The sequence below is a fragment of the Neovison vison genome, chromosome 9 (genome assembly GCF_020171115.1).
Source record: "Neovison vison isolate M4711 chromosome 9, ASM_NN_V1, whole genome shotgun sequence".
NCBI lineage: Eukaryota > Metazoa > Chordata > Mammalia > Carnivora > Mustelidae > Neogale > Neogale vison.
This window is the reverse complement of record NC_058099.1, coordinates 22095661-22108395: the sequence shown is the minus strand read 5'-3', so window position 1 is coordinate 22108395 and position 12735 is coordinate 22095661. Positions and strand designations below refer to the sequence as shown.

The window sequence follows — 12735 nt, the reverse complement described above, 5'->3', positions numbered from 1 at the left end:
TATTTATCCAAAGGAAATGAAAACGGGATATGGAAGAGGTATCTGCACCCTCATGTTTGTTGCAGCATTATTCATAATATATGGAAACAGTAGATACTAGTTACAAGATATGGAAACAATCTAAGCTCCTGTCAACAAACAAACTGATAAAGAAGATGTGATAATATATAAAATACCGCATTGTGTATCTTACAGTGTCTCATATACATATATACATATAATGTGATACTATTCAACAATGATAAAGAAGGAAATCTGGCCATTTGGGACATGGATTAAATTTGAGGGCATTATGGTAAGTGAAATAAATCAGAGGGTATCAGTTATGTGTGGAATCTGAAAAGTCTAACTCATAGAAACACAGAGTACAGTGGTAGTTACCGTGTGCTGAGCAGTGGGGGAAATGGAGAAATGTTGGTCAAAGGGTTCTAACCTCCAGTTATAAGATGAATAAATTCTGGGAATCTTTGTCCATATGATAATTATAGTTAATAATGCCATATTAGATATTTGAAAGTTGCTATGAGAATAGATCTTCAATGTTCTCACCACAAAAAAGAAATGATAATTACGAGACATGATGGAGTTGTAAGCTAATGCTAAGGCAGTCATCATTTTGCATTATATATAAGTGTATATATAAGTGTATACCTTAAACTTACACAATATCATAATTATATCTCAGGAAAGCTGGCCAAAAAAAAAAAAAAAAAAAAAGAATGAAAAGAAAAGACAAAGGGATTCAGTAGAGGAAAAGTTTGTATTTCCCATGCCCAGTGGCATTAATAGGTCCTTCCTGGAAGACTGAGGTTCAGCGGTCCATCTATTCTTATCCAGTCTGAGAGTACAGGAATGAGTCTGTGTTCCAACATGTCACCCCTCACTCCACCAACACCCCCACCCCCTCTATCTGCAGTGCTCCTTCTCTGGACTGACCTCAGGATCTGGGGCTTCCAGTCACTGAATTTAAAACTCAAATGAATACACGGAACATAACCAAAAATGGGCGTAGGGCGGGGTCTGATGTAGTAGTATTGGTGTTCCCTACCCCTCCAATGGGCCACATAATTATATGCTCTATGAGCATTGATAGTTCACACTACTACCAAAAAAAAATAGAAGTTTGAATTATATTTTCACCATCGATATAGCTAATTGAAATGTGCTACCCCGTTCCACAGACTCTCTCCTGCCTGAGAGTCACACTCCACGTCCCCGGGCAAGCTCTTCCCGGTTATGAGACACCTCATGTGTGGAGAGGCCTCAGCACACGACCAGCTTTACCACCCAGTGCTTCAGCCGGGATAGGGCGAGTGCTCTGACCAACAGAACAGACGCTGACCACGGGTGTTTCACGGTGGCTTTATCTGGTTTCAAATTAATTAAAGGTGTTTGTTTTTGTTTGAAATGAGAGGGAAAAGAATAAATGCGTAACAGCCAGTAGCCACTGTAATCGCTCTCAGCTGTTTTGCAGGGAGGCGGAAGAGGCGAGCGTTATTTTTCCCCCCCTCACCATAGCACAAACCCTCCCCAACTTACAATCAGGCAGCTCTCCCATATTAAAGTCACTGCGTGTATCAGGAGACAGCCAGAGTTTTACTGGCTTTTCCAGATAATTTTAAGGATACTACACTTATTGAGGACGGTTGGCAATTTTTGGAATCTTAAAAAATATCTAGTTTGAGATCAAAGCACTTTGTTTATAATTGTAAGCTTCTTGGACCCTTCCCCTGCTCCCCACATTCCAAGAGAAAACGTGACTGGAGGAATTTCTGTCACAAACACATGGAAAACTTCTGATTCTCTGACTATTCTTGACACATCCAGGCACTCCTGAATTAGTTTCATTTTTCCTTCCCTACTCATCCTTGAAATAGAAGCCTACTTAGCTTATTATTTCCTCCCAAATACTACAGCTGGGTTCTCTTTGGCACTGGCACATCTTCAGGATCTCAAATCATCCTTTTACATCTTTTTTTTTTTTTTTAAAGATTTTTATTTTTATTTATTTGAGAGAGAGAGACAGTGAGAGAGAGAATGAGCGAGGAGAAGGTCAGAGAGCGAAGCAGACTCCCCATGGAGCTGGGAGCCTGATGTGGGACTCGATCCCGGGACTCCAGGATCACGCCCTGAGCCGAAGGCAGTCGTCCAACCAACTGAGCCACCCAGGCGTCCCACATCCTTTTACATCTTAAACTGAGGACTCTCTCAGATACATAACCTTGGGCTCCTATTAGAGGCTGCCTTAACCCCTCCAAAGTACAGGCCATTTTCTCTAGAAGAATTTCTTGATGTCTCCCTTCATCTTTCCTCTCTGCACAATGGCAGAACTGTCTTGCAGCTTGGGTCCTGTAAGTGCTTTCTGTAGGCTGGTTTCTCATCTTTAGGCTGTTTCCACGACATGAAGTCTCTTGGTGGCCAGTGGAGGGGAACTGGGAGCTCTGGCACTGCCTGGGCTGCTGATGTCAGTGGTGGACCCAGCCTGAAAAGAACACAGTTCCCGGAGACTCTCCGTCTTCTCTTATTAGTATCCTCCGAATCTGCCTGTTAATGCAGTGTCTGGCTTCCTAATCAAAGAAAACTTTCCAGAAATAGGCATTAGAGGTATCAAAGCTATCTCTTGCCCATCTTAAGATTTGAATGTACTAACTTTTGTTTCTTTTCCTCTTTAATGGGACTTCCGGTGGGAACTTCCTTTCCTGTCCATAGAATGGAGGTAAGATAGCAGTTGTGACATCCATGTGTTGTTGTGGTGTTTTTTATTTGACCTGCCCTTTATTGCTATTTCCTGAGTACAGTGATCTTTCAGGAACTTTCTAATTTCTAAAACTTTTAATACTCTTATGCGATGATAATGAAGATGAAGATAAGTCACATCTATTAAATACTTACTGTGTATCACACACTGCTAAACAAGAGCTTTACATGCATTATTTAATTTATCCTCAGGACACCCATAGGAAACAGGCACTATTATTATCCCCTATTGCACAGAAAAGAAACTAAGAGAGTTTCTTTGAAATGGAGAGTTCCAGTGACTTACACAAATGGTAAATGATAGGCTTGGAAACTGAACCCAGAACAGACTCCCCAATTCTCCCTCATAGCTTTATCTTGTAGATAAGAAAGTGTCACCTTGTAATATAACATTTTGCAGTGTACAGTGTTTGTTTTCAGTAAAACTGACTTTCCTAAAAACTCTATGAAGCATTATAACTGTTTTTATCTAATCTTGTAGGTAACAAAACCAAGATTCAAAATGATCATTTAGTAATCCTAACAATGATAACAGCAGCTAAGTTTGTGGTACATTTATGATCACCACTTTTCTCATATTAATATTTCAGTGATTTTATGGAGCAAGACCTATTATCATCCATATTCTTTCATATGAGACACGTGATGCACTAGATAGACCAAACTATAAACTCTCAGTCTGAGCTCGGGTACACAGACTCGAGAACTTAGATTTGATAACTACTATACTAACCCAGATAGCATGGTAACTGAGCAGCACCTAGAACTCCAACCACTGATTCTAATTCCATGAATAAAATAATTCATTGCATAAGAAAATTTGGTTAGTTCTTGATCTTGTTCCAATTCATGTAGCTTTGATGCATTCGTTCACTTATCATAGTTAAGATTTTATTTATTTATTTAAGAGACAGTGATCAATCACAAGCTTTGGGGAGGGGGTAGAGGAAAAAATTAGAATCCCCACTGAGCAGGGAGCCCAATGCGGGACTCAATCCCAGAACCCTGGGAACATGACCTAAGCTGAAGGCAGACATTTAATTGACTGAGCCACCCATGCACCCCACTTATCACAGTTCTAGGAGACAGTACTGTCCTCAAGGACTGTACAGTGAAACTGAATATCTTCTGAACAGATATACAATATAAATGTGGTAAAAGTTAAATTAAAATGCAGGCTGACAAGAAAAGAGATGCCGTCTTTCCTTTACACGCCATTCAGCACTCCTGTCCTTCCAATGCATTTTTAAACCACTTACTCTATTTCTGGCACTATATTGGAAAGCAGAAAAACAAAACAAGTTGTATATATTCACTGCCCCCAAGTAATTTACTTTTGACTAGGTGTACATGTATGCACACACACAAAACATAATAATGGAAGCACGGACAAATTCCAAGGACTCCAGGACAGAAATAGATCATTCAAATGAAAGTAAATGCAAATAAAAATGCAAAAACCTATTAGTATCAATAAAATTTTAAAAATTCCATACTGTTTTTCACTTGTGATAACACAATCTTAAACCACTGGTAGAGAGAAAACTGCTATAACCTTTCTAAAGAGCATTGGGCAGTTTTTATCAGGAGCCTTAGATGGCTGTATCTGTTGATTGGATAAATCCGGCTTTAGTAATCTATGTTAAGGAAGTAAGTGTATGAACAAAACAAAATTGAAAACACTGTATTATTAATGAAATTTATGAGCAATGTCGGTATCTACCATTAAGGGAAATTGGTAAGATTAAAAACCATATTTTTGAAAAATATAACAGCACAAGCAAATGTTTTATTATTAATTCTTATATTATTTATAATGCTTATTATAATCATGCTAAATAAAAATGAAGGATGCAAAAATACATTTACAGAATAATTCAAATATACTGTATATATAACTATATAGTATGCATACATACTATACATTATATATAACACTGTATATATTATACTTACATATAAACTGATTATAACTGATATACAAATATAGAAAATATATACAGTGTTTATATATTTGGCTAATATAATTTTCAAATTTTTTAAACTTAAAAATGCTTTCTTTACATCATTTTTTGCATCTTTTACATTAAAACTTGGTACTAATTTTAGAAGAACTACAAGAGGTGTTTCACAGAGGAAACCATGTCCTTGAGGACATTGGGTTTGGTATTTCAGAAAAATGACATTTGATCTATGCCTTAGAGCAGGGGTTGGCAAACCCTTTTCCTGCAAAGGGCCGGATATTAAATATATTTGGCTCTGTGGACATGCAGGCTCTGTTGGAACTGCTCAGCTCTGTTACTATGGAGCAAAAGCAGTCACAGCTCAGAAATGGCCAAACGTGGCTCTGTTTTAAGAAAATGTTACTTACAGACATGGAAATCTGAATGCCATACAATTTCTACTTCTGATTTTTTTCAATCACTTAAAAATGTGAACATCATTCTTAGCTCACAGGCAGTATAAAGACAGGCAGAGGGCAGAATGTGACCTGTGGGTTGCATGTGCTGACCCCTGACTTAGAGAATGAATCAGATACAAAGACAGTAGGTATGGAAAGAATAAAAGCAATCCCAGTTTGCTTTGCGGATTGGAAGTGGTGTAGAACGCCCCCCTCACACTTATTGGGGAAGCACAGTTGCTGTAGGCAGTTGCTCTGTAAGGAAAGATCTACCTCTAGAGTAGTTCTCCCTTATCCACAGGTGATATGTTCCAAGACCCCCAGTGGATGCCTGAAACCATGGACAGTACTGAACTCTACAAATACTATGGGTTCTTTCCTGTATATACCTATGATAAAGTTTAATTTATAAATTAGGCATAGGAAGAGATTAACAGCAGTAATAATACAGTAGAACTAGTATAACGATATGCTGTAATAAAAGTTGTGAATGTGGTCTCTCAAAATATCGTACTGTACTCACCCCTCTTGTGGTGATGTGAGACGAGAACATGCTTACGAGATGAGACGAAGCGAGGTGAGTCGCAGGTGTTATGACCTAGTGGGAGGCTACCTGTGACCTTCCCACGGTGTGTTGGGAGGAGCATCTGCCTCTGGACTGTGGTTGACTGAGGGTGACTGAAACCAGGGAAAGCAAAACCATGGGTGAGGAGGAAGTACTGTGCCAGGGGACAGGTAGAACTCTCTGATGTGCCACCGCTAAGGAGGGCGGGAAAACCCGTGCGAGTTTCCACGGGATACATGGGATTGCTTTAACCCAAACCAGCCCCAGCTGGCCGTCTAGATAAGTCCCTGAACAAAGTACTGTGTGTTCAAAGGAAATAGAGGTCTCCCTCTTAGAAACTGCGAGAACACGGAGAAAAAGGCCCTACTGGGTGTGGTTCACACCTGTTGAAGCAGAGAGAAGTTAAGAGTAAAAAGTGCAGGGAGAATCCTTTAAATACTCAATTTGACCAAGGAGAGTGGTCTAAGTTAAAGGCGGGACTTGAGATCATATATCTGTCATTGCTGCTAAAAAGAAACACTTTACAGAAAGGGAAGTCAGCCAGATTTCATTCGTCAGGAGGCAAGAGAAGGGCTGGCTCCACGTGCAATATGAACGAGCATTTTTGGAGCCTGTCTGGCAGCCCATTCCAAAATAACCAGCATTCTGTGAACAGATCCCCGTGACCTCTGCCCCACTGTTCGAAGGACCAACAGGACCAGCTGCTTCTGGTGCTACTCCACTGGCAGTTCCAAGAGCTGGGAGCAGGGGGACCCAACTGTAGTTGGACAGTTCACTTGCAAAAAGATAGCAGAGGACACCAGTGGAAATTCTTTGCGTTCATCTTGTCCCCCAGTTTTTGCTGTGAGCTTCTTTTAAATTTTTTTAAGTGATAGGGTTAGGAGGAGGAGGGACCATGGCCCCATACACTTCCATGTCTTGCCTCTGAAATTTGATACTATGAAAAATTAGAGGTTTATGACTCTACAAAAGAGGAAAAGGGAGTTGTTTAAACTCTGAAAGTGTAACTGGGCAGTCTCTATATATGTATGTACATGTGTATGCATATATATATATATATGTTATGCATGTGTGTATATGTAATACATATGTAAATCCTTTATCTTGTAGAACTGATCTTAGCATGGATACACTTCCGAAGCTAAGTCTTTAATGCTCCTAGGCACATCACAGAGGCACAGAAAATTAATAAGAACCATATTCTTTATATTTCATGTCTTTTCCCACCATGCAAAGGGTTTCCACTTCTCAGAAAAGGCTACTTCTCTGCAAGCTGGCAGAAAGAAGAACCAAAATTATAAACCAGTATCTCATTTCTTTTTTTTTTTTTAAGATTTTATTTATTTATTTTACAGAGAGAGCGAGCACAGGCAGACAGAGTGGCAGGCAGAGGCAGAGGGAGAAGCAGGCTCCCTGCTGAGCAAGGAGCCCAATGTGGGACTCGATCCCAGGAGGCTGGGATCACGACCTGAGCCGAAGGCAGCGGCTTAACCCACTGAGCCACCCAGACGTCCCCAATATCTCATTTCTATTCAAAACCTATTCTGCTTTTCTTTGGTCTGTTATTTTTTTTTCCTTTACATTATATAGGTAATAAATAAATGAGGACCCAGTACTATCAGGCCAATGGAGGTTGTTCCAAAGATTTTTCTAGGTCATTTATTAAGAAAGGCAGCAAACATACACAGAGAGAGATAGATTATTAATTGTCAATAATCCTTATTTTTGAGGCATTTTTATTAATATTTCTTTTGTGTACCTTTTCTGGGATTTTTTTTTTTGCTTGTATAACTAAAGGAAAAATCATGAATGTTTTTTAATTTAAAAAATACTTATGGAAAAATAAAATAAAGACAGAGTCAGACAGTGGTTAACAGGTGACAGCAGAACCTGGATGAACAATTCTCAGCTCAGAGGTACTTGGGGAATTATTTAACTTTCCATGACCAAATTCTTGTGTTAAAGGAAAAGAATCCCACCTGCTTTTATCTATCCCCCATATACCAAGATATTATATTAATATGTGAGACAATTTAGTAAACCAGTTTGAAGCACTTCTGATTATTAGGTATTATTCTTCGGTTTCTTAAAGTACAGCATCCTTGCCTTTCTTGAACTTTCTTAGTGTTATCACAGACCAGGATTCCCTACAAGACTGGGACATAAGCTATTTCTCTGGTTTTTGCTGAAACTTTCCTGGCCCAAGTTTTCATGACATCTTTGGTTTCTAATTCAAGGCCTTCATTTTTAAAAGGAACTACAAACTACAAGTAATGTAATAAAATTTGCATTGGTTAATTAGTAAAGGCAAGTCTGAATCAGAGGAAGATTCTATAGTATGAAACATAATTTCAAAGTATGGTGTTTCTTGGAAGTTCATCATTTTACCTGAATGAGCTGTATGCTATTCAATAAATTTGCTTTGAACACTTGTCAGCCATGGTTTCTAATTCAGCTTAACAACTGTTCAGATTCCAACGGGGTCTCTTAACAACTTGAGAATTTCTCACAAATGCCAATTTAATTCTCTTACCTTAAAATTGTTCATATAAAGATAACGAAATGTGGAATTTCAATAATTGTACAAATCCAAATGATAATACAACTTAGTTTTTTCTCATTGTTAACAACATAGATCTGATGGAAAGCATAAGAATATATTGCGAATATGTCAGTGTATACACATAATAAGTGCTCAATAAATACTTGACAGGTGAGCATATGAGTTATTATTATAATTGCAAGCATTCCATTAGGGGGCAGTGGGTATGTTCAGAAAGTACCAGCAGTATTTTTCCATTCTCCCTCTTACTCTCTTCAGTTGTTATGCCAAAGAAGTTTTCAATCTTATTTTTGTACAAGCACTATACAATTTAAGTTTTTTCCTCATATATTACCCATTAACACACGATCTGAGTTCAGAATAATTGCTTACATCACTCAACAGAATAGGCCCTCGGGGCTCTGAGTGACCAGATGACTCTCCCCAAGTCATGTGATGAAGAAAGAGCAAAGCTGAAGATCTGTTTAGCTCCTTTGAGACCCTGATCCCAAATTCCTCCTCCCTATATGGCTTTCTTTCTAAGTCTTTAATGAAATGCTGGGAAGATGTATGAGTGAGAGAATCTGGGTAAAGGAGGTGTCACAAAGATGAATGTGTTCCATAAAGTTCAGGGACTTCACTATCATAATACATAAACTATGTTCATGAAGCTGGGTCACCACAACTGTTATGCTCAATCATCTGTTAAATGTCACGATGGGTGTGTTTTTTTAGATGCACTTTACTTGCTGAAATCAGCTCCATTTTTAAGAAGCATAGGAAGTACCTTAACCAAGAGTAATTAAATTCTATTTATAATGTAAAATAATAAAATGACCCAAATCTATTCAGTCCTTGATAGGTCCCAAAGCTTTCTACACCCATTATCACATGTGATCCTCATCATAACCGTCTGGAGCAGTTGGAGGTGGCAGAATAATAGCTGGGAAGGGAGCTGGTATTCAGACAAAACAATCCGGTTAAGTTACTAGTCTAATCTTCTACTGATGTGATGCAGAGGTGGAAATTTAAAAAATAATAGGGGCGCCTGGGTAGCTCAGTGGGTTAAAGCATCTGCCTTCGGCTCAGGTCATGATGCCAGGGTCCTGGGATGGAGCCCTGCATCGGGCTCTCTGCTGAGCAGGGAGCCTGCTTCCCCCTCTCTCTCTGCCTGCCTCTCTGTCAAATAAATAAATAAAATCTTCAAAAATATTTTTAAAAAATAAAAATAAATAATAAATAATAATAAACTACCCAGACAGAATGCTAAGGAATAGCATGTGATGGAGAACATTCATGTCTTCTTTCAGTAAACTTCAGAAAGATAACAAAGGCTACTGCGCTCAGTACAGAGGGGAGGTGTGCGATGCTGTCCTGGCCAAAGACGCTCTGGTTTTCTTCAACAACTCCTACGCAGACCCTGAGGAGGCCCAAGAACTGCTGGTTCACACTGCCTGGAATGATCTGAGAGCCCTGAGCCCGTTTTGCCGACCGGCTGCTGAGGCTTTGCTGTGCAGCCACATCTTCCAAGGCTGCAACCCCAGAGCAGTGCCTAATCCTATACCCGTTTGCAGGTAAACGTTAAAAAAAAAAAAAAAAGAAAGAAAGAAAGAAAGAAAGAAAAAAGTGGGAGGATTCTGTTGAATGCAAACTGAAGAGTTTTCAAAAAAAGCTGTCCCGTGCTATGAAAAGGTAGCTTTCATCCAAAATAGATGTAATTAATTGGACAATATTCCTGCCATGTAAATCACTGATGACATCCTAAAATACAAGGGCTCTGAACTTCTAGAAAGTGTCATAAAAGGTATAATACTCTATTTTACTTGTTATTGTTCACATCATCATGTTTATAAGTAGTTCTAGCTTTCTGTGAAATAAAAAAAAAAAAAAAAAACAAAAAACCCGCAAACCTGGACCTCATTAGTGAGCTACACTAGAGAAGGAAAAGAAAGGTCCATTTCAAATGTTTCAGCACTATTTGCTGATGAATATGAGCTCTTGGTAACCATTTCAGAATATTACTTTCTATAATATGTGTATTATCTTTAAATACATTCCACCCAATGTTCTAATTTAAATACTAACATTCCTTCTCATGGTGGGGGGGGGTTAATAAATAGTTATTTCTTTAAAACATCCATACTCTTTAAACATGGAAATTCATAAATCCATGTTTGATAGAATTATCTTGCTTTATTTACTTCATATGTAGGAAAGACAGGAATCAAACTGGCTTTTGAGCCAAGTAGAACAAAGTTGAAGTACTGTTTGTACTGCTTTCTAGATACATGTAATCTTGGCTAACCTTCAGTTTCCTCATCTGCAAAACAGAGAGGATTAAAGGATAAAACGTCCTCATGGTATGTGTTAGAAACTGGATAGACACTGTTTTCTTCTGAAGAAAACACACCAACACAGCACATTTCCACCTCTGTTTTGATAAAACCAGAAACTATTTAAATATTGAAATAATCATAGCGCCTTGAGGTCATTAAAATAGAATGCTCTATTCCTCAACTCACTGCAAATTTTGAGGGTTTGAAGAAGTTTTAAGATGAATATAACTTGCTGTTCCTTCATCCACGATAATTATATTTTCATCAGACATAACATCTAAGTATCTCTTGGGGAACAATCAGAATTAAAATTGAGTTGTATCTTTATATACTAGCACAAAATAAATTTATTGAGTAACTTTCCAACATGTCCTAGGCTAGCTTACATGCAAGAGCCATACATGTTCTTTTTGAGAATAATTTACCTTTTTCGGGTTTTTTTGGATTAAAAAAAATCCCTTTCAATGAGATTTCAAATTTATTAGGATAGCATAATCATCTCCTAAATCTTTAAGTTGATTATAGCATACTTTAAAAAAATTCCTTTCCTTAGAGCTTTTGCTTATCCTTCCAAGTGGTTCAAAAGTCTTCAACCATTTTGCATTTCTAATTACTTCTAGTTATTTGTGAGATTTTTAAAAAGCATTCTTTAAAACCATTACTCACAGTTTTCTTTTCTTTTCTTTTTTTGTTTCAGAGTAGAATTCAGTGATTCATCACTTACACACAACACTCAGGGCTCCTCATAACGAGTGCCGTCCTTAACCTCCATCAGCCACTGAAATCATCCCCCCAACCTCCCTCCATCAACCCTCAGTCTGTTCTCTATCTTTACGAGTCTTATGATTTGTTTCCCTATTTTCACCCCCCATATGTTCACCTGTTTTATTTCTTAAATTCCACATCTACTCATGCTTTTCTAATCATAAATAGTAATTAAACACTTTGCCCAACTTTCCATGAATGACAAAGAATTTCTTTGACAAATATTTATTGAGCTTCTACTGGTCTCTAAGCACTATACTAGGGCATTTGTTTGTGGGACTTACATTCTAGCAGGAGAAGATAATGAGCAAGAAACACAGTAAATAAGTAACTTATATATTACCTTAGGAGGTGTTCTGAATCATGGGAAAAGAAAAAATGAGCACCAGGTTAGGGGAGATCAGGGTGCCAAAGATGGTAGATAAAGTTTTGATTTTAAAAATAGGTATTATCAAAATAAATGAAATCTTGCCATTTTCGATGATGTGGATGGAACTGGAGAGTATTAGATTAGTGAAGTAAGTCAACTGGAGAAAGACAACTATCATATGATCTCCCTGATATGAGGAAGTGGAGATGCAACATGAGGGGTTTGGGGGGTAGGAAAAGAATAAATGAACCAAGATGGGATCAGGAGAGAGACAAACCATAACAGACTCTTAATCTCACAAAACAAACTGAGGGTAGCCAGGGGGAAGGGGGTATGGAGAGGGTGGTGGGGTTATGGACATTGGGGAGGGTATGTGCTATGGTGAGTGCTGTGAACTATGTAAACCTGGTGATTCACAGACCTGTACCCCTGGGGCTAATGATCCATTATATGTTTATAAAAAAATTTTTTTAAATTAAAAAAAAATAGGGTGTTGAGGGTAGGCTTAATTAAGTTAAGCATAATTTTACTGAATACTCCACACTTGGTCTTTGAAAATTTTATCTGGAATTATAAACCAGGTTAGTATTATCAACTGTGTTTTATCTGCCAATGATCAATTTTTAGACCATTACTTTTAGCTTTTACACTTGATTACATAATCATATATACAAGCACCTGGTGTAGCACTGTGACTTATTCCTGATGCTCACTGTCATTCATATCATAGAAAATCTTTTTCTTTAATTCTTTATTTTTATTCCTCTCTTGTTCAGCTGAAGTAGGTATTTTTTCAGATTACCTGTTAAAAAACTTTTTACCATAATCTTATGAGTATGTGTGTTTCTATTTAAGTCTTCTGTTACATTTAATTTTCCTGAAAATCTTATGCACTCTACTTGTTTTTTGGCTGTGCTGTAATGAAGAACATATCAAACAATCCTGAATTTTGTTCCTTTAGAGGGAATATTTTCTCTTGCCAAAAGGTGGGAGGACTAT

The 12735-nt window shown here is 37.9% G+C and overlaps 1 protein-coding gene across 3 annotated transcripts in view; it reads left to right on the top strand.

Moving 5' to 3' along the window:
- MUSK (muscle associated receptor tyrosine kinase) overlaps window positions 1-12735 on the top strand; it is a 90609-nt gene that overhangs the window by 64880 nt on the left and 12994 nt on the right. For all 3 annotated transcript variants that reach the window (XM_044265155.1, XM_044265154.1, XM_044265153.1), the window contains 2 exons: window positions 2710-2716; window positions 9576-9839. In XM_044265155.1, coding sequence (XP_044121090.1) covers window positions 2710-2716; window positions 9576-9839 — 271 coding nt within the window. The remainder of the gene's footprint in view (window positions 1-2709; window positions 2717-9575; window positions 9840-12735) is intronic.